Source organism: Buteo buteo, chromosome Z (genome assembly GCF_964188355.1).
Source record: "Buteo buteo chromosome Z, bButBut1.hap1.1, whole genome shotgun sequence".
Lineage (NCBI taxonomy): Eukaryota > Metazoa > Chordata > Aves > Accipitriformes > Accipitridae > Buteo > Buteo buteo.
In genome coordinates, this window is record NC_134204.1 from 56,447,743 (window position 1) to 56,470,816 (window position 23,074).

Genomic DNA, 23,074 nt, shown 5'->3' on the forward strand with positions numbered 1-23,074 from the left:
TCCACATGACCCCCTGAATTGAGATCAGGATCCATTCATTGCACCCTACTGCACAAACCGCTGTGTCTCTTAGCTATGTTCTAGGCCTACCAGCTGTACAGGTGCTTGACCCTTTCTTGCCAGACAGCAGCTGTAACAAAGGCTTCAGGCACTCTGGGTCAAGGGCAGCTGACTGAACACATTAGAAACTGCTGGAGCTTCCTGTCCTGGTTTCAGCTGGGATGGAGTTAACTGTCTTCCTAGTAGCTGGTATGGTGCTATGTTTTGAGTTCAGTATGCAAAGAATGTTGATAACACACTGATGTTTTCAGTTGTTGCTAAGTAGTATTTAGACTAAAGTCAAGGATTTTTCAGCTTCTCATGCCCAGCCAGCGAGAAAGCTGGAGGGGCACAAGAGAAGTTGGCACAGGACACAGCCAGGGCAGCTGACCCAAAGTGGCCAACAGGGTATTCCATGCCATGTGATGCCACATCTAGTATATAAACTGGAGGGAGTGGGCGGGGAGTGATCACCGCTCGGGGACTGGCTGGGTGTCGATCGGCGGGTGGTGAGCAATTGCGCTATGCATCATTTGTACATTCCAATCCTTTTATCATTGCTGTTGTCATTTTATTAGTGTTATCATTATCATTATTAGTTTCTTCTTTTCTGTTCTATTAAACCATTCTTATCTTAACCTATGAGTTTTACTTCTTTTCCCGATTTTCTCCCCCATCCCACTGGGGGGGAGGGGGGGTGAGTGAGCGGCTGTGTGGTACTTAGTTGCTGGCTGGGGTTAAACCACGACATTCCTCAGGCCCACAGCCCTGTGGCTCCCCTTACCTTGTTCTTACCTTGCAGGAGCATGTACCCTCAAATTTCTCTGAGGGTTCCCAGGAGTCCCCCAGTGTTCCTGGACCCTGTCACCAGAAGATCCCAAAGGAGAACCTAGAAACTGTTGTGCAAACTGCTTGCTCTCTAGCTCCTTCTCTCCTGCTAGTTGTCTTTCCCTCTCCTTTCTCTGTTGCTCTTTGTTCCTCTTGCTCTTCCCTTTCCTCACACTTGTTTCCTTTGCCACTCTCCCCGGCTCACTTGTGCGCTTTCCCTCTCATTCACTCTTTCCCATTCACTGTCTTTTGCTCATTCTCTCTTTTCCCTCTGCCGCTCTTTACCTGTTGCTGTCTGTCCCTCTACCTTTTCTCTCTTTGCTCATTCTCTCCACTCACCTGCTCCCCTCCCTTGTTCGCAATCTCTCTGTCCCTGTTGCTGTCTCTCCCTTTCCTTTTCACTCTGAAACTGTCCCACCATGTCTCTTTCCCTTTTGCTCTCTTTACCTCATGCTCATTGTCTTTCCTTCTGCCTCTCCTTTCCTTCTTGCTTGCTGTCTTACCTTTGCTTTTCTTTACCTCTTCCTGACTCACTTTATTTCCCTCTCACTCTTTGCTGTATGCTTTTTTTCCCTCTCAATCATACTCTAGCTTTCTTTGTCCTGCTTCTATTTCTGTCTCTTTGCCTCTCACTCAGTCTGTCTATCCCATGTGCTCCTTTCCAAGTCTCCCTCTCATTTGCTCTCTTTCCCTTTGCCTGTCTTTCTGTCTTGCTTGCTCTTTCTTTCTGCCTTTCCTGTGTGGCTCCACCTTTGTCTCTCCCTCTTTATTCACCTTTCTCTCAATCCTGTTTTCTCTCACCCTTTCCACCTGGTCTCCTCACCTCTCTCGCCATCCCCTCTGCTCACTCCTGATCTCCTGATGTCACTGTGCCCATCATGCTATTTTTTGTTCTTTTCCCTTTCTTTCTCTGCCTTCCTATCTCTTTCCCTCTCTCCCTTTGCTCTGTGCTCCCTTCTTTCTTGGTCTTGGTCTCCACCTCAACTCTCTCTCATGCCAACATGTGCTCTTTTACTGTCTTTCTCTCTTTCTACCCCCCCCCCCCATGCCCAGCTTCTCCCTTTCCTTCTTTTATTTCCCTTGCACATGCAGTTTCCTTCATGCACATTCTCTTTCCACCTTTGTCTTTTCCTCTTTCCCACTCTTCCCCCCCCACTCTGTTTTCCTCTCTATTTCTCTTGTCTCTTGTTCTCACTCCCTTGTCCCTCTCACCCTGTCCCCATTCCCTCTCTTTCTATTTCTCTTTCCCTATTACTAGCCCACTTTGTATCACTCCCTCGCATTCCGTCTCATTCTCTTGCTTTCCCTCTCTCTCCCCCCCTCACTCCCCCTCCTTGTGCACTCTCTTCCTCTCTCTCTGTCTCCATATCGCTCCATCTCGCTCTTTTCCCTGTGTTCCATCTCTTCCTCTCTGCCCTTCCCTCCTTTTTGTCCTGCTTGTTCCCTGTATCTCGCACCCTGTCTTCTCACTTACTCCCTTTCTCTTACTTGCACTTATTTTCTCCCTCCCATTTCTCCTGCTTCCTCTTTCTCCCTTGCCCTTCCCCTCCTGCACCCTCAGCCATCTCTGCTCTTCTCTCCCCCTGCTTTTTGCTTGCAGTGTCTCTCTTTCCATTGCTATTGCCCTCATTCTTTCTGTCTCCTTTTCTTTCTCTGCTTCCCTCTGTCCAGCAGATGATGTCCACATTTTCCTCAGAGCTGTCTTTTTAGGTTCCATGGCCACTGAACATACTCAAACTGCGAGGTAACATCTGCAGTCTTCTGAAAGTTGTATACTGTCTGTTTACGTTACTTTTTCTGTGTCAGAGCCAAGATTAGCATTACAGTATCACCAAAGCTATGGCATGAAAAGTCCTGTGCTGATTTTTCTGCATTGTCCTCAGCTGAAGTCCAGTGAGGAAGGTGGTCTGCAGCTAGTGTACCAAGGTATCTTTCTCAAAAATCAAATTGGTCTTGCACTTGATTTCTTGCCAAGGTGAAACCATTTTTGTTTACTGTTCCTTTTGTGCTTCATGGTATTAGCATTGTCTCATCCTTTGCAGAGATCCTAGGGTATGGGTTTACAGATCCTTCTGTAATCCATTCTGCTTTCAGGAGAAAGCATGTGGGGCTTTACAATCTTTATACTAACGTTGAGTATTGTTGCTTTTAATTATTCAACTTCATCCAAATTATTTGTAAGTCCAACACTCCTATAAACTTGCCAAAGTAAAAAGTACGTATGATACTTGGGCTCAGTAAGAGTATCCTTGCATAATCCCAGAAGTTATCTCATTGCACCACAAGGAATAATGAGACTCTGAAGGTGAATTCGCTGCACGTTGCACCAGAAAAAGCTGTGAAGAGAGTTGGGGGAAATATTCTGATACATTGCATGAAGTATACACAGTGCACTGAAGGAATTTTCTCCCCTTCCTCTTCAGTACTTTGGATATTCCTTCCTCTTAATTCTGAAACAGAAATCTACAGATTGAAGCATAGTACCAACTTTATTTCTTCTCTACAATTAATAAAGGATGCATGATGATGCTGGGTTCTCAGTGGTTTATATTACTGCTCAAGCAGGAGCAGAGCCATTCAGAGGGGCACTTCTGGAAAGAGAGGATCACACTTGTAGACTTTTGCTTACATACTTCTTTACTGTGGAAATGTTTCTAGAAGTAACCTGTACTTTTTGCTGTTAATGGCTTTGTCTTACTGTTCTTAGTTGCAGGCTTTTTTCTTTTTTACCATTAGTTTTCTTTCCTTCTCTGTTCTGTGGCCAGCATAACTGACTGCTTAGTTCTGGTAGCTGTGGATAGGACTGTACATATGCTACTGTCCTTCTGCATTTATCCAGGATTTTTCTATCTTCTGTTCTCACACCTTTTCTTGAAATGCACAAGTTCTTCTGAAATGTGTATGTTACTGGGGTGGCAGGAGTAATCTGAGGAGAGAGCTGTTATTTTAGTGAAGTCACAAGTTTAAAAATAGTTACTGTAATGGAAAAATACAAGAAAGAACTGACTCTGCCCTCAGTGCAGAAGAGCAAGCATTGCTTCACAGAACCATAGAAGTTGGAAGGGACCTTGAAAGATCATTTGGTCCAGCTTTTCATGGGAAAGGGAGCCTCGATGAGATCTTCTAGCATCCTGTCCAGTCACATCTTGAAAACCTCCAGTGATGGGGACTCTACCACATCCCTGGGAAGATTTTTCAGTGATTGATTATTCTCACTGTAAAAAACGTCTTTCTTATATGGAGATGAAACCTCTCTTGGTGGAACTTGTACCCATTGCCTCTTCTCTTCTCCATGTATTATCTGGTGAAGAGACCACCTCTATCTCTTTGTAGAGTACTGGAATACTGTGATAAGATCTCCCTGAGCCTTCTCTTCTCCAGGAAGAGGAGACCTAACTCCTACAAGTCTTACCTTGTAGGGCAGGCTCTCCAGCCCTTTGATCATCTCCAGCCTTCCTTTGGACCTTCTCCGGTCTGTCCGTGTCTTTTTTGAATTGTAGGGACCAGAACTGAACACAGTACTCTAGGTGTGGCCTGCCAAGTACTGAGTAGAGTGGGATGATCACATCTCCATCTCTGCTAGTAATCCCCCTATGGATGCAGCCCAGGACCTGATTTACCTTTGTTGCTGCAGCGGTGCTCTGCTAAACTCATGTTCAGCACCCCCAGGTCCCTTTCAGCAAGGCTGTTCCCCAGCTGCACAGATCCTAGCCTGTATTGGGCCCTTTGGTTATTCTGTCCCAGGGGCAGGACTTTGCACTTGTCTTTGTTAAAACTTCATACAGTTCTTGCTAGCCCACTCTTCCAGCCTGTCCAGGTCTCTGTAAGATGGCTTTCCCTTCTGATGTGTCCACCTCACCACCCAGTTTAGTGTCATCAGCAAACTTGGTGAGGGTGCTTTCAATCCTGTCATTCAGATTACTTATGAAGATGTTGAACAGCTTGGGGCCCAGTATCAACCCCTGGGGGACCCTACTTGTGACAGGCTGCCAGCCTGCGTAAAAACCATTGATTATCACCCTCCGAATGTGGCCCATTACTTAAATATTTGTGCCTCACCCCTCTAGAAATGCCTTACAACACTTAACGTGTCCTGTTAGACTGGTGTATTCTGAACTGGTAAGTTTGAATTTAATTAAATAACATGGTAACAGTCTATTTTAAGTCTCTTCAGAGTCTGCGTGTCCAGAAGAATCTTTGGATACAATTTTTCTTTACATCTTTAGCTAAGATGATGAAGAGCTGTTTGTTTACGAAGGTGGGCAGGAAAGCCTATAGATACACCTTAACAGAAAATCAAGCTATAAGTTTCCTTGTTGTTTCCTGCATGTATGATGCTGATGTAAAATGCTTCAGGCTTTTTGCTAGCGGAAGTCTTCAGAAGTGCTAAGTGGATTTTGGAAGAATACTTGCAGAAAATTGACTAATGCTGGGCTTTGAAATATTATGACTTGTGTTTTGCTTGTTAGAAGTTTTAATGATTTGGTTATATCTTGTTGCTTTAAAGTCTGGGCCAGTGTCAACAGGTTTTCTTGGAGCTGAACAGAGCCTTATGAGAAAGCTTGAGGCAGTGATAACAGGCAGGAACTGGATATATACCAGTATGGCCCACTGCAGAAGTAGTGAGGAAAAACATATCAAGCAGAGCACTCGGGATTTCATGCAAATCCTGTCTTTGAAGAATGGCTGGAACTCATCAATAGCTGTTGTAGCTTACATGGAGAAGGCTGGTTTCCTGAATCAAAGGTACCTACTGAAAAGGAGTACCTTCTTTGTGGTGAAGAAATCTAGAGATTACATGGCCAGGTTGCCAAGAGTGCAGTTTAGCGATCTCTTTGCCTGCAATCCTGAAATAGACACGGATGTTTGAGCTTGTGAAGTGTTTTTTTCTGTAAGGGAAGGCGAGGACTGATCAAGTGAAGCTGAAAAGCAGAGGGTTTCCAGTCCTTTGTAAATTGATTGCCGCAGGATCAGTATATTTGGGGAAATGAGCACATGCAGGGGATGTCTTTCCAGTTAGGTTGCCAAGATTTTTGGAAGCCTTTACTAAAGGTACAGCTGATTTCTTTTCCTAGCAGTTAAAAGATAATAGCCATTTAGAGTGGCTGTTCAGACCTCCTGGCCCAATACCAGCATAATTGGATTCCTACTTGCAATCTAATATAAATCTGTTGGGAGTTCCTCTGAACTATTTTTAGGGGCCAAGCCTGACTGAAGAATGGAAAAAGGAATCTGAAACTTAATTGATACATGCCCTGTGTTTTAGATAGAGCTCTGTTCTAAGCAGGTTAGCTAGTAGTGGATGTCAATGAGAAGAGTTACCTCTGCTGGGTGACTGATACTACTTCTCTTTCTGACAGGAAGCTCCCAGCACAACTGTTTATGCCAGCAGTGAAAACAGGCAAAACCATTTTTATGATCCTATTTTCCTGCTCTTGATGCTGAAATAAAGAGAATTGAACTTTCAGGTCTTAATAGCCTCTTACAGCTAAGTCTTCATGAGAAACTGCTGAACCCTATATTGCAGTCCACTGTAACTTACTGCCATGGACACTTGACCTTGCTCAGGTAGTTGTAGCTTCTCTGCCTTTCTTACTGGGAAGGAGGATACACAGGAAAATCAATGGCCATGTCCAAGTTCCTTCATTTCCATGGCTGTAGAATATACTCAACAACCCTTTTAGCTTGCTGGCAACTACCCTTTTTGACACCTGCCTGTTGATAGGATTTGGTGTCAAAAATTGTGAATCTATAGAATTAATGTTGTTTTGATTGATAGTCTATGCCAGAGTTGATCATGTAGATTTTGAAAGGACTTTTGGTTCCCATGGATCTGCTAAAAATATGAAGTGTTTTTCCATGTCAGTGCAGGATTGTGTGCTATAATCTAAAACAGCACTGTAAGAATTATACTAGCTGAGAGTAGGCATATGGGAGAGGCATAGTAAATTTGTTCTTGTTGCTAAACTAATTGATATTTGCTTAGATTAGACGAATTTCTTACAGATTGCAGATACTTGTAAGATGTCACAGACTGTTGGAGTGCTACAGGGTTTGTTTCTGACTGTAACCTTTTATTAATATATGCAGGACAGATTAACGACAAGCCAACTATTTTTCAGAGAGCACTAAACAGGGAGATCTTGCAAACTGAAACTGCAGAAAGCCTAGAAAGAAAAGTACCACTAATACAGTAAAAAATGTTAATACCGTAAAAATTGCCTTCAAATATGCAAATTCAGCATCCCCAATAAGAGGTAATCTAGGCAGTGATATTCAGCTAGAAAAGAGGAGCTGGAAGGGCAGAAATGCTAGAGGATAGCTTCTGTTGAAAGGATTCAGCTCATTTCCTACTGAAACCCTCCAGACATGACCCCTGTCCCTCAATCCCAGAAAAATGACAATCCTAAGGTATTCCTCACTCATATGCTTACATATTTCTAAAATGTTTATTTAATTTGGTGGGTTAGAACAAGGGTTGGAACAATGTAAAGTAGTGTATTTTAAAATTCCTTGTGGAAGCATTTGTAGGGCTGTCTGTGGAGGTTATTTGCTTGATTTTTAAACTACAGAACTTGTGCCACCATCCACCAAATATTCTATATAAAAGGGAGACATGCTTTCACAAGAGAAGAGTTGTTTTTCTTTCATGTTTTTGGCATCATAATTTTTTCATTTTACAAACATTGTATTACCCATTTTAATACCACCTTAAAGATGGAGTGAGAGGTGAAGGATTTGTTGACGAAACATTGGCAGTTAGGATTTCGGAGATCCCAAGAAGCAGAAAACCTATTAATAGCACAATTTCTTGGCCGTATTTTTCTATGTATTAAATATTCAATTAAAATTCAATTAGGATTTTTGTTGAAAGCCAGTATGTGCTCTAGACTATGCTTAATGTTTGCAGTCTAAATATGGTGTGTTCAGTGATGTGCATCTGTAGTGTTCTTTGCTTCAGAAGCTTCCAAAAGCATTGTTTTTTCTGGATCTAGCAATCTTCAGCATCAGTCTCACATGAAGTTTGGATATGCTTTGTCATCTTTAACAAATTTGGATTTCTCATTCAAGTCCCCAAAAGCTAACTTGCTAAATGAGCTCAATGTCAGAGGCTGGGTACTTATTTTTTTACTCCTGCATTATGCAGAGGCCTTAATATTGGGCTGGTTCTGTCAGAACATGGAGGTAGTGCATACGGTTTACATCCCTCTATGCTCTCCTCCTTTAAATAAGAAAAGGCATTAACTGCTGCAAAGGCAGTTCAGTGTGGAGTAGTTACAGGTTGGTGCTTTACATGTTTCCTGTAATCTTCCACTAAAACAGCACTGAGAGGTTGCAAGGTTATTCATTACTGGCTGATCCAGTTCATAAATGGTAGGATGCATGAGTGGCATGCCACAGCCAGCTTTATGTGCTCTCCTGGTGACTTCTTTTGGAAGAACTTGGGAACCAGCTGAACTGCCTGGATTGTCTTGGTCATGTTATCAGCAGCACCCTGATCCCTGTTGACTGTGTTCCTTGTAGCCTGGCGAAGCCCTGTATGCTGTGGTCACTCTATGAGCATAGAATGAGCAGGAGTGTGCAAAGTCATTATTCTTAGCTATTCCACAAACTGGGTGCCTGGCAGAAGCAAGAAAGAATGGTGCTGTGCTCAAAGAACTAAGTCATTGCCTTAGCATCAGAATAGCCAAGTAGGTCTAACTGCTTGTGCTCAGTCATTCCAGTGCTCTTTCTTCAACAACACATGTGTGAACTCTTATACTAGCTCCAAAATAAACTGAATTATCCTGCTATTGAACCGCATTAACAGTTTAACTTTGTGGATACAGTGTGCTTCTGTTGCCTTCTCTAAATTGCACCACTGTATTATACTGTGAAACTGTCCCAAGATTTCCTTCTGCAGGTAGGTGTCTATCTTTTGTTGAAAGATGAAGCGATTGCTGAGACCTTTTGGATGTAAAGGTATTATATAAGCAGAAAACAGTTCATTATTTTTACTGTATCAGAATACAGAAAGAATCATACTTATTGACTTGGGGATTCTTTGCTAGTAATCATAATGTGAACATGCAGAATTTAAATGTTACTAGTAAAGATTACTGTGTGCTCTCCTTCTAGTTTAAAATGTAAGTGTCTAAAGTATTACATCTACCTAATTTTTGAGCCAAAGATGTGAACACACAGAGATTCGATTCAAAAATAATCTTCCAGCCAGTTTCTTCATAATTAAAAAAGTAGGGATTTCAAAAATTTTTAACACCATTGATTTACGATTAGGAGCTTTCTCACAATAGGGTACTAAATGTGTTGTTAGGTGAGCACAAACTAGGGAAAAAGATATGAACTGAAATTTAAATTTAAAATGCAGGGCTCTTGAACAACCTAAATGTATAAGTTTGTGGACACTCTTACATCTCTCTTTTAGGATTCCCTTGAAAATGTCATCATTGCGCTTAATAAATATGATAGCCACAACCACTGATAGCCTTCATCTAGCTGGTCTTTCAAGTGCATTTTTTTACTCTAGAAAATGGTTTAAAAATTGCCTGTTTGCCTGACTCAAAAACCATTTTCTCTGTTTCTTCAGTTATTTCATCTACTGGTTTTATTTCAAATACTGGTTTTACAGTATGAAAACAGCTAAGACTGAGTGAACTGCAGTTGTTTAATCCTTGTCAACAAAATCAGTTATTAAACATAAAGCTGGTTATTTACACAGGCTCACTGAAGACTTAAGATAGTGATGCAGAAGCAGGGAACAGCCTAGTTCACTCCTAAGTCACAGTTTCCTTGGCTAAGCAGCGAGGGAGATAGTTTTCTGTGAACTGAATGTATGTTTTGCAATCATTCACACCTGCTGTTCTCAGCTGATTTTTCAACTCGGCTTTCAAGACCTGTTCTTCCTTCCACTGAAAGCCTTCGGAATTTGCTCTTGACTTTGCTGGAAAACAGGACTGTATCCTAATTATTTTGAATTAAAGAATAATAAGTTTAATGGTTTATGTAAAATACTGCATTCTGTACCTTACTTAGCCATAAGTGACTAATTTACATCTGATGGAAGTGCTAGTCACCTTAATTTTTATTACTTGGAACAAGATCAGAATTAAAAACCGGGAGGAGCAGAACAGATTCTCAGATCAGGATTTCAGTGTAAATCATTTCCGCTTTTTGCCAATATGTTCGTTGGGGAACTGATGATATAAAATATTTTGATCCAGAGAGGAAAATGTTCTGCTTATTATTCCAGTGAAATAGCTTTATTCCTTCCTTTGTCTGAACAGGTGAGTATCTGAATTCGGTGTGAATTAGTCTCTGCACATGTGGTTTGGGGAAAGTGGACACATGCCAACGCAGCATCATTGCTGCACGTTTGTACCTCAGGGAAGGGAGAAAAATCAAAGTGCAGAAAACCCTTTCACTTCCATTTTCATCTGACTCCTGTCACCCACCGGAATACCTCAGTGCAGCAGATATGGGCCATGTAAGTTATGTATGGGGCAGACATTTCTTGGAATACAGTGGGCCCAGCTGATCTAAGCTGCTGTGACAGGAATGCAATCTATTGCTCATGTAAGCCTAAGAATATTGTATTCTCTGGAGAATGTTACGTTAGCTAGCTTTGCAAAGTTTTCTAATGGCACAATTTTTGTGTTGTTTTGTACAATGTTGCTGCTGTGGGCAGCAGTGTACTCTGGCAAGTTTTATGCCCTTTACAAGGAGAGCAGACTCCATCTGATTATCCATCGTACAGGTTAGGCAGCTTTGTGAAGAGTACTGAAGTCTTTCTTCTCTGCCTCTTACCATCCAGATTCTGTGGAAAGGCACTGGAAGGCCAACAAGAGACGAACCTATCTTGAAACTGCTTAATGGAGACTTTAACAGTTAGAACAAACTATATTAAAGCACAGAACCTTCTAAGTGTGAGGTGAACTGCTGGGTGCCTTTACTGCGGTGACAGTTGCTATGCTTACACTTAACATACTTACACATTATAGCATATATAGAGGTGATAAGGACAAGCTTTATTAGTTACATTGTTGCATCAATAATCAGTTTTCTAACACAAAGTGGAGATCTGTGAATATTCTTTGTGTTGTGAAATAATGCTAAAGAGTGGAGGAACTCAGATGCCTGTACTAAGTTCGCCTGAGAATGAACTCTCTGTTTTTGTTACCAGGAATTCAGCAGCAGTGGGTCACGGCTGTTTCTGCTACGCCCTAATGCGTTCAATTCCAGTTGCCATCTACATTGTTTTGGTAACAAGTCTGCGTTACCACCTGTTCATATGGAGCGTCTTCTCGCCAAAACTACTTTATGAGGGAGTGCATGTGTTCATCACAGCCGCTATCTGCCTGTTCTTCACAGCCATGGATCAGAACCACTCTCACAAAGTGCAAGATTGAAAATAAGTGTGTGGTATGCAGTTCTGCATTGCAATGTCCAGTGTGTCACTAGAATTGGAGAAGGAGAATAATGGCTTTAAATTGTTGTGTAGAATTTGATGAGTAACTTTGTTTATTTTAGTCAAGATCAGGATTTGAAGGGCCTGTCCTATTTCAAAACTGAGTTTGCTTTAACGATGTTGAATTGAAATAAACTGTTCCTTCATGGATAACTTTTGTTCTATAGCTGTCATTATAGCACTCTCCAAATAATAGAATGGCAATATTACATGATTTGAATTAAAAAATGTACATCTTAATATAAATACAGACCCGCACCTCATGGGCACTGGAAAAATCTTTTGCATATACAATTTTTTTACCTTCTTAGACTACAGAATCCTAAAAATATGTAGGATTTCTTTGTGCTGTTCACAAGATCTTATATTCATTAGCTTTGGGGATTTTTTCATTAGTTTTGTTTCTAGCATGTGCACTGAAAGTATTATTAAATTATTGTAATATTTTACAAATATCCCAGGTAAGAGATTTTTTTGTTTGTTTTGCATAGGCAGCATTTCTACTTAAAGGCGGTATTTTCTTTGTAAGGTGAGTGCAATCATTATCTGTAATGGATTTCGATCTGCACTTCAGGCACTGGATAAGAAATGCTAATGGGCTAACAAAGTCATGAATCTTCTATGGAGTCCATTCACTACTAAAGTGTTGTGTTTCTTTTTATTAATGTATAAATGTTAAATCAGATTGGTGGCAGCTGTGCTGAACATCTGATCGTGTTTTCCACACTAGTGTAGAGACTTATGAGCCATGAGCAGGGAAATAGTTTAACGGGCTAAGTTACCAACAGAATAAAAGGTGTGTTTGCATCACCTTTCCCCTAGTGACCTGTCCAGCCACCTCACTTGAGTGTGCTATAATTAATTCCTAACAATGTTGGTTTCCTTGCTTCTGTCAAGAAGATACACGTTGATGACTATACTGAGCATCAGTATTCTTTATGTGGTTTTTTTTGCCTCATGTTTTTGTCCATGTTAGCAGCCAATAGGATTTAATCTAAATGTATTAGAGCTGTAGCAGAAGAGAAGCATGCAGGGAACTCTAATTTTTGTTATAAACCTGAAAATAAAAAGCTTTTAGGCCCTATATAGCTGACAGCACATTTGTTAGGATCACTGATAAACTTCTCATCTCATGTTTCAGATAGAGCAAATCTCAAAAAGTAGGCCTTTCGTTTTTACACATTAATAGTACACCATCTTGATCACTAGTAATGACATTTTTTTCACCTGTAAAACAACAAAATTTTCAGTACCCTGGCCACATATTGCTGTTCACCTGGAGAAGGGACTACTGGATCTTAATGATTCACTGTGACCTGTTGGAAGTTTGAAAATTAAATACTTTTAATAAATTTTTTTTCACTGCAAATTACGGAGTATTTAAAATAGTTTGTATTTGTGAATATTGTACACATTTACCATTTTCATCATTCTCATTATTTTTCTGGTTACCTGTTGCCTAGCAACCATATGGGGATTATTGACATCTTCTCTGTTTGCTTACTTGGTTAATTCCTAAGCAATTCTCCCTAATGTTCATACAGAATATGTTCATAAGAGATTTAACTCAGAGAGAAAGGGTGCTAATAAAGAGATGGAAGAGGTGGAGGGGAAGTTGCTTCTGGGGTACAGAATCCTAAAACAATGTGGCCTGACATTCACAAGATCTTTTATTCCTTTCTTCTGGTATTTTTTGCTTCTAGTATATCTCTTGGACATTTTATCAAATAGTGGAATCTAAACTATTGTGTGTGTATTAAGGTTGCATTTCTTCAGATTACTTACTTAAATAATCCTAGTGTCCCCTTTCTTCTCTGAAGTTGAAAGATGTCCAGACTGAATCCAGGAGAAAATAAATGGCTTGGAAAAACTATGGTTTTCAAGACCAGGAGAGGAAGGAAGAAGGAGGAACTTTGACTGCAACTCTGTCTTGGGTTAACACATGAGTTTGGGTGATATTTCAAGAAAACATGGTGCTTTCAGCTTCAGAATTGCCATTTTTATTCTTTTTCACCCTTTCTCTTTGGGTATAGGCAAATGAAATACTATTTTATCTTCATCAGCTTTTGGGGAGACAGTGAAGAAGTGAGTTGGTTCTTGCTGCTCTGGTGTGGTTATCAGCTGGGGGTGCAGCTTCCACAGGAGTACCCTGTGCGCAGGCACAGACTCCTCCTTAAATATGTTCTAAGCAAGGATGTTGTGTACTTCTCTGTTTGGATAAAGTTTTGACACATGGTAAATTTTTCCACTCAGCATCTTCGCTGCTGGTCACTGCCAGGTTCAGCCAGTCTATAGCTTCCTCTACTAGATTTCACTAGATCACCATTGGTCGGTGTGGCTCACTGCCACTCAAAGCTTGTAACATATGTCCAGTATGGTGCTAAAGATCCAGAGTGTGATGAAACTTGAGCTAAGAAAAGGCTCTTGTAAATGAATTCAGGTTTAAGAAGAAAAACCCAACCTATTGATATTTCAGATACTATATATCTGTATTTCTGCTCTGTAGAAAAAAAAACAAGTTTTCCTTGGCTCTGTATAAGACAGCAGAACATCCACACCATCCGCCACAGCCTTTGCAGCAGGCAATGAATACATGCTAAGCCACTGCTCCTGTGTGGTGCCGTCTGTAAAGGTCAGGGCAATTTTTGGAATTCCTCACATAAAGCATTTGCAAATTAAACAAGATTTATGTCCACAACTGCACAGTCACAGGAGGAGGGGGCACAGATGCAAGTTGCCATGAAGGGCTTCCTCTGAATAACCAAGACTTCCCTGAGTGCTTCAGCAGCACAAGGAGGGGAAGGAAACTGGTTGCAACTGATCAGTGGGGCAGGAAAGGGAGATGGCTGATCTCATTGTAGGCTGCCCACTCTGTGAAAGACTGTGATGGGGGGATGTTCATGAGGCTAGCATTGCGCTGTCTTCCAGAAGTGTAAAGAGGGTCTGGGGAATGACTGGCCATCAGCCCCTCCTCAGTCCTGTCCTGGTTTCAGCTGGGATAGAGTTAACTGTCTTCCTAGTAGCTGGTATGGTGCTATGTTTTGAGTTCAGTATGTGAAGAATGTTTTCAGATAACACTGATGTTTTCAGTTGTTGCTCAGTAGTGTTTAGACTAAAGTCAAGGATTTTTCAGCTTCTCGTGCCCAGCCAGTGAGAAGGCCGGAGGGGCAGAAGAAGTTGGCACAGGACACAGCCAGGGTACCTGACCCAAACTGGCCAACGGTGTATTCCATGCCATGGGACGTCCCATCTAGTATAGGAACTGGGAAGTGGGGGCGGGGAATCGCCACTGGGGGACTGGCTGGGTGTTGGTCGGCAGGTGGTGATCAATTGCCCTGCACATCATTTGTACATTCCAATCCTTTTATTACTACTGTTGTCATTTTATTAGTGTTATCATTATCATTATTAGTTTCTTCTTTTCTGTTCTATTAAACCATTCTTATCTCAACCCACAAGTTTTACTTGTTTTCCTGATTTTCTCCCCCATCCCACTGGGGTGGGGGAGGGAGTGAGTGAGCGGCTGCGTGGTGCTTAGTTGCTGGCTGGAGTTAAACCACAACAGTCCCCAGGCAGGTGATGGAGTGGGAGACTATTTCCCAAGAGCTAGATGGAGGGAAAATGACAAAGAGGGATTTACCAGGACAACTTGTGCCTGCCCATTGGTGCCTGATTCCCTTTTCTGAAGAGATGACAGGCTCTGCGGAGAAGGGAAGAGCACTGGATGTTGGACAACGTTACTTTAGCGAGGCCTTCAACATGGTGTACTTGGTGCCCAGGTGGTGAGCTATAGATCAGTGGGCTTGAAGGTGTACTGGATCACTGGGTTCTGAGGGTTGACTTGAGTGGTTTGTGGTCTCATGGTTATCTGGTAAGCAGTGGTGTCCCTGGGGGGCAATGCTAGGGCAAGGCAATTTAAGATTTTTCTTAAGCTGGATGAGGGGATGGCAAGACCAGAGCAAGTGTGGAGATGGTACCAAACTGTGGGGAGCTGGGTATATGCTGGAGGGGAGGGCCACCCTTTGGAGGGACCTTGTCAGGCTGGAGAAATGGGCTTCTGTGAAGCTGCAGTATGGCCTGGGCAAACACTGAGTCCTGCCCCTGGCTGGGAAGAGCCTGGTAGTGGTGCAGGATGGGGCCCATGGGCTGAGGAACAGCTCTGGAGCCCCAGTAGACAGCAAAGTGGACCATGAGCAGCACTGACAGCCCGATCCTGTTCCCCAGCTGATCAGTATTCATGGAGCAGACACACATGTGTGCACACACTCACACACAGACACGCACACACATGTTTGCATAGATTGTTTATCCAACACCTGGCCCAAATCCCCATGGCCTCCCCTGCTGCTGGCACCCAGACAGGAACCCCAGACGTTTGCAGCCATGCTCTGGTTGCTGGTATCCAGACCTCTTCTCTTACTGGTGAGTCCTGCTTGAAGTTCACTGGTGTTCACACATACCTACTTAGAGTAGAGTCTGCACTCGCAAAGAAGAAGTAGGATTTAGTGAGAGGATGGGGCACATAGCGGCAATGAAGTGAAGGGCTCCATCAGAGAAATACACTGACTAGCAACTTGTTTATACTCAGCCAGCCCTTTTTATCCATTTTTTCCTCTGTGCTCCCATGTTTGTTCCTCCCCAAGCCATCTTGATCCTTCTTTTTCCCCTCCTTTGGTCCTTTCCCTGAGCATTGCATGATGACTTACATGTTCTATCAGTCCCCTTAAAAATGTCCTGTAAGTTTTACAGAATCCCCAAGTGCTTTTCCCTCTGCATCCCATAATGAGTCCTGTGCTCATTCAGGCAGTATCCTGGTGGGCTTCACAGCAGGGACAATTGTCTAATCGCTTAGTGAGTGATAAGATCATCATCTAAATAAATTACTATAAACTATGGATTAAGCAATTAGCTTAGTAGAGATCTTCAGCATGTCCTTGTTCATCTGACCCTCTCCAGACCTTTGTGTTAATCATGAATAGTCTTTAATTACGTAAGTTCACAGTGATTAGTGCCTTCTTATGGCCTGAGGATGAGAAATCTCAGGGAACCCTTTTGGCTGCAGTCAGCTCCCAGAAGGGAGGGCATGGAGATGTTGAAGGTGGACTCTTCTCAGAACGGCACAGGGACAGCCCCAAACGCAACAGGCACAACTTGCAGTATGGGACATTGCCAGGATGTCAGAGGAGCCTTTTCTCCTCTGGGTGTTTACTCTCTAGGTGGGGGATTTTCCCACCGTGAAGCAACCTCATTTAGTTGGCCCTGCTGTGGTCTGGACATTGTATTGGGTAAGCTCCAGCGGTCTCTTCCAGCCAGTGTTTTTCAGGGATTCTGTGGTTTTGTTATATTTAAAGTTGACTCTACCATTTTTACTGACTGTTTCACAGGCTGTTTCCTGAAGTCAAAGAGCTTTGTCATTCATTTCACAACAAAAATTAAAAAAAATTAACAAGCAGGAAATAAAACATCTGTATCACTGGGTTTTTTAAGAGATAAACATTGCAGCTGAAAAGTGTTGTTAGTTTTGGTTTTATTTTACGCAGCCCTGTATTTATATGTTAGATACAAGAAGTGAGCATCACTGGAAGGAGAAGTTTAATGCCATCTGCCCGTAGCCTTGCCAGCTTCAGTGCCTCCATAGCTTGAGGATTCCCAGATTCGATGATGAAAGGTGCTATTTTGCCATTGCTTCTGTTATGATTCAGATGATTCCCCAAAATGTTCAGCTTGCCTATTAGGCCTGAAATGAAAGTTTGTGGGCTTGCTGTTATCACTGCAGGCCCATGCTGGGAAGACACACACACACACACAGGTGACTTACTTTCTGAAGGTGTTTTTCTGGCTTCAGACTGAGAACTACGCCTATGAACATTAATTCCTCTATTTGCCTGATGGGGGACATAGGTTCATCCCACAGGACATGTTCTCTCCCAACATCTGATAAAAACCTGGGGTTGCTATGAGGAATAGCCTTATTCCTTCAGCCGCTGTCTCCCCCACTCAGTGTAACACCATTGTCCTCCCAGCTGGGCAGGGTGTTGAGGACACATTTTCAGCCTGGTACTAGCTGACGGTGTAACTCAATTCAATCTGTAGCTCAAAGCACACCCTTTTTGCATGACGTTGTTGTCAGCTTAAGGATGAGGGTGCTAGCCAGCAGAGATGGGCTTCAGGATAACACTTAGTCTCCAGACGAGCTACCCATGGTAAAACTTGCATCAGCTATGCCTTTTTCATGCCTCTGATTTTACCACTGTGGTGTGTTATATTTGGTGATGTTGACTGCAAAGACCACTGGTGATGCAGAATGATACAGCAGGGCTCACACAGCAAATGTGCACCTCATACTGCATGGATGGTGTATTGGTCACCATCAGGAAGACACAAAGTCCAAAACACTCAAAAGCCTCTGCAGCTGTTACCCTGAGAGTTGGTTATATCTGGTGAGATAGGAAGACTTGAGCTGAACTTTTCCTGATACAAAAAAAACCCCGAAAGCTGCTTGAAGAGCGCTGTCTTTGGAGGCTGTAGGACCTTCCAGTGGGTCAAAATAGCCCTGCCTGGTCCCAAGCTTTTGCTGAGCTGCAGAACCTGTTTGTATGGGATGGTCCCTCAAAAAAGCTGAGTCTGTGATTCCAGTGATGGTGCTGAAGAGCAGTGTAGTGTCTGCAGTTGTTAAGCCTTGCTGGTTTGGCACAAGTTAGTTTGTCACTATTTGTGTACAGCAGTTGCTGAGTAGAGTTAGTCTGTAGATCCTTTGGGTGGCTGAGCACAGGATCAAATTAAAGAAAACATGCCACAGAATCATACCTAGGGCCTTGGAAATCAACATCTTATTATCAAAAAGTGGCCTTTAAAAGGGAAAGTGACAAACAGATCCACTGGCCCCAATTCTGCCTTGGTCCCTGCGTGTAGTAAGCTGTAGACTTCCAGAGGTGCTTGACTCATGAGAAACACAAGGCATGGGGACAGAAGGGAAGATTTGGGGCAACATTTGCATGTATTGTGGGTGGCTTTTTGTTTTGAATAAATGCTTAAAAAGAGACTAACATGACCAGTGCAGCTCTCTTGGCTGGAGTCAACAGCCCACAGGAGCAGCTTAGGAGTGGGTGAGCAGCCTCTTGCATTTTGGCTGCACATGAACTTCCCCTGAACGTCACTGCTCAGGACTTTCGGCAGTGTCACTTAGAGCCTAGTTCCTCCACAAAAGCCATGCTGGAGGTGCCTTGCCAGTGGAAGAAGGTCCTTGGTCCTCCTTTTTCACAACTGGGACACAGGAGACAGTTGCTGAGAAAAGGCAGAGGCCCATTAGAGAGGACTGCCACAGCTGGAGATGCAGTTATGACTGGGGTTTTGTTGCCTGCAGCTCTGCCAGTGACATGTTTGTGGCAATGTAAACACCTCCTTTCTGCTGTGGGTGTTGACAGAAAGCATCCAGCATTGCTGGTTTAATCTTGCTAGGCAGAATGCCACAGCACAGAAATCCTGGGCTTGCTTCCTGCTTTCCCATAAACTTACTGGGCTAGCCTGTGGAGATACACCACAGAAGGTAGACATGTGTGTACTGCCAAGGAGACTGCAGCAAAGCACTTCGTGCAGGCACTTGCACTGAGGTGCATGTATGTCATAAATCCTTCAGTGAACAGCAGCGTGGACACAGCTTTGGTTTACAAAGCAGAGCCTCATGTGTGAAACATATTAAAGATCAATGCATGGAGAACTACTCTCACTCACATATTTGGCCTTCTAGAAGCAGGTCCCTGGGGGGTTAGGAGCTCCACACTCTTCAGGTGTGGAGGAGGGGAATCTGGGGAAGTCCTGTGAAGGCACTGGGGCTCCTTCCTGAGGCTTTCAGTAGACAGCTGAGATGATCCCCAGGTGGGATGGGAAGAGCACTTCAGGGAAAGTGGAGCTGTGGGGAGGGAGGTACAGGGGCAAAACAAAATAAGAGTTGCTGGAGGCAACTGGGAAGAATTTTCCTGTTGTGAGGTAGTTTCTGCAGGGTGGGCAGGGCCAGGGGAGAGTGCTGTAAATCCCATCTGCCCTTTTAACACATGCAGCATCTCTGAGCGAGCCAAAATTAAGCCATTTTACGAAAACTGCAGGGAAAAAAAACCACCACAAAATCAAGACAGTTGTCTGACTGGGAGCAATACTTCACCTACACATAAGCTCACAGTAGGTGAATTCCAGTATGCCTTCTTCTCAACATCCAACTCAGAGAAAGAGTTTTACTGGTGGGGGAGAAAGGGGACGTAAGGAAACAAAATGTGCGTGACCTTATTTGTACTGCTGACCTGTTTCAACCAAACCTGGAGCAAAGCAGAGGTCTTAGGATAACCTGAGTTCTTGTAACTCTCTGCTAAGCATCAGCAATGTGTCATTGACAAGGATCTCAGGGCATGCCCCTGCTCAAGGCTGGGCAGTCAGGACCTAGCTAGTGTCCAGTCCACATAAAAGCAGCTATCTGACCAGTCCATGCAGGTATGCTTTGGACAAAGGATGGATGTTGAAACCAGGTTTTTCTAGTTTTCCTGGTTCTGGAACAGCTTTCCTTAAATGCATACTGAAGAAGCTCCAACAAGTTCCTTCTTACTCCCTCCAGAGAGTAGTAGCTGGAGTCACCTGGCAAGTGTGCCTCAGTAGCAGAATTTTACTAGGCTTTTGATGTAGGCTTCTTAGCTCAGACCATGGTCAACACCTGCAGCTCTGCCTTAGCATCCTTGCAGTGGAGTCTGGACTGCTGTTGCCTGTTCTGGCTCCTGAGTACAAGTGCAGTGTAGAAATGAGACACCCCTTCCATTCTTCTCTGCATTGCTGCATCTGTCAGTATATATGACACTGTCTGCACTGGACTCTCACCTCAATGGAAGGGGAGCCATAAGTGTCACACAGCCTGCCTGGGACTTGGACTGTGAGTTGGGGGTGAAAGACTTTTCCCCTTCACAAAATGTTGTGGAGACATACCTGGGGGTTATCGGCTACCAGACGGGACTCACAGTACTCTCCCAGCTTGCAGATAAGCAGACACAGTTAAAGAAAGGTCAATCTTTCCTTCTGTGTCCCCTGCAAAACTCTTGTGTAGACCCTGCTTGCTTGCCCTAGGGTGAATTTTGCAGAGCCAACATGATGATACCAAAAGTATACCATGTGCTATAGCATGGCTAGCAGACAGGTATAGCACAAAAAAAGCTATTTAAAGCCTGAAATTCTGATGATAAAATACTAGATGATTAGCAAAGTAATTTTACTCCATTTGCAACAAATGTCCTCATTTACATGAAGAGTGCAGTGAACATAGATTAGCTGAAACAAAAGCACAGAGATTGGGCAGTTTTCCTCTTTGATGCAAAGATTATAATTACTGCGTATTTTTGTATGTGATGGTTTGAAAATGTCTTAGCTGAATACAGAGCAAGTCTAACTTCTCCGGAAGTGTTTCACATGCTGTTGGATGCTTAACTCAGATTGCTGGATTCTTTTCATCAGATCAATTAGATTTTGTTACATTCTTACATGTGACATGCCTCCCAAACCCTTCTGAAGATACTTTTTGCTTGGAATGGGCTTTTTAATGTTATTGTTTAATGGCCTTGCTCCATTCCCACTGAAATCAGGGGAGTTCTGCTCATACTGCCAAGAGAACCCTAACTTGCAAATCATTTCCAGTTCCCATCATTGAAATCTTCTGCTTGCCTGATGCTGTATTGTTTAAAATGTCTTAAGTACTCTTAGAAAATAAAGGCCGAATCGGCTTAATTCTGCATATGAAATGTCAGTGTCATGCTGCTTTTATGTAGGCATATGCATACTGAGTATTATTTTCTGAGTGTAATTGCCTTAAGTGCTGTTGATCGTGCAAAGAGAATGATGCATTCTCTGACTCAAGGGTCTGAGAATCAAAGATCCAAATCCTGCAGATGCTTAAGCATGTGGAGAAAGCCCTCTCAAGGGATGACACAGACATCCAGCTACTCTTGTGTTCAAGGCTGGAGACCACATTTAGCAGACTGAAACCAGCAGAAGCACACAGCATCTCACCCCTGAGCAGTACTGGTCATTGGAGGGAGGGGCTTGGCAGGAGAGAAGGAGAAGGACTGGTGAGGACAGATGCAGGTAGGAGAAGAGCAGCACAAATGGAGTGTTTGGAATCAGATGGAAGTAGCCAGATGGGGCATAGAGAACACCAGGAAGACAAATTCACAGAGGAAAAAGAAAGGAGGACTGGGAAATGTGTGAATCCAGGGTCAGTCAGTGATCCTTCAAATTACTGGTGGTAACAAGAAAAAGTTAGGTTGAAATCTGTTTTCAAGGTGTTTGTAGAGAGCTTGTTGTGACTAGCTTTGCTCAACTCTATTCCTGAATTGAAATACCAAGAAAATAAAGCGGGGGTCTGGAAAGATAGGCTGGACAGAATGAGCAGTGCTGGAAAATCAGACCAGTTCAAAGACCAGTAGTATTTATAAGAGTTGCCAGTTCAAAATGTCTGCTTTTACTGAGCACCCTACCTCTCCATTTTGAGGAATATTAATTCTGTTTTACATTGCATATTTTCTCTTGAGCAGTGTCCCTCATTACAAGCTAAGGGTGCTGAGATCTCATAATCCGTAGTGTTTTGTGTTGCCTATTAATCTTTAGACTGGTTTTCTGACTAGCCAGCACTTCATGGGATCCTGTCATGGTCACCCTTGCAGCTACAAATGTGTTCAGAGCAGTGTCTTGATGTAGTGGAGGCAGAAAAACAGCACAGAAAGACATGGACATGTTGGAGCGGGTCCAGAGGAGGGCCACAAAAATGATCAGAGGGATGCAACACCTCTCCTCTGAAGAAAGGCTAAGAGAGTTGGGGTTGTTCAGTCTGGAGAAGGGAAGGCTCAGGGGAGACCTTACTGTGGCCTTTCAGTACTTAGAGGGGGCTTATAAGAAAGACGGGGACAGACTTTTTAGTAGGGCCTGTTGCAGTAGGACAAAGCGTAATGGTTTTAAACTAAAAAAGGGTAGATACAGACTCAATGTAAGGAAGAAATTACTTGCAATGAGGGTGATGAAACTCTGGAACAGGTTGCCCAGAGAGTTGGTAGATGTCTCATCCCTGGAAACATTCAAGGTCAGGCTGGACAGGGCTCTGAGCAACCTGATCTAGTTGAAGATTTCCCTGCTTATTGCAGGGGAGTTGGACTAGATGATCTTTAAAGGTCCCTTCCAATCCAAACTGTTCTATGATTCTATGATCCTATGAAAAACAGGGAGGGGTTGGGAAAGCTGTAAATGTAATGTACAAATATCCATAGGCTTTACACCCTGAGCATTGCTAGAGTTGATAGTACAGAACAATTTTCTTTTTCATGCATGAATGTTTTACAAAACACTCATTTGATGACTCTTACTTCACTGATTTGCTTGTGCCCTGAAGGTAATGTCTAAGGAAAGGCCCACAGCTTGTGAATGAAGGAGGGAAGCTTGTTTTAAGAAGGAACAAGCCAGAAGTCTTAAAAGTAGTTGGGAATTTCTTTGTTTTAAAGAGAGAGGGGTTTGATGGTGAAAGAAAAACCACAGCAATCTGCAAAGAGGTATTATATCTGGGAAATCCCTCCTTTTCTGGACATGCCCTCTTACAGGAACATGCAAGATCACTGCAAGTAGAAGACAGCATGTGTGTTTGCTTGTTTTGCCTATTTCCTTGATATCCCTTCTACCTCCCAGGCAACTTCTACTCTCTCTTGCTCTATCTACTGCAGCTGCTGA

General features: G+C 43.0%; 1 protein-coding gene across 8 annotated transcripts in view; it reads left to right on the forward strand.

Annotated features, from left to right (window-relative positions):
- Positions 1-14,780, forward strand: part of PIGG (phosphatidylinositol glycan anchor biosynthesis class G (EMM blood group)) — a 92,187-nt gene extending 77,407 nt beyond the window's left edge. For 3 of the 8 annotated variants that reach the window (XM_075020506.1, XM_075020509.1, XM_075020508.1), the window contains one exon: positions 11,048-14,780. In XM_075020506.1, the coding sequence (XP_074876607.1) occupies positions 11,048-11,273 (226 nt within the window). In that variant the 3' untranslated portion in view covers positions 11,274-14,780. The remainder of the gene's footprint in view (positions 1-11,047) is intronic. The other 5 variants (XR_012648967.1, XR_012648972.1, XR_012648966.1 and 2 more) reach the window with 4 other exon arrangements.
- The last annotated feature ends 8,294 nt before the right edge of the window (positions 14,781-23,074 follow it).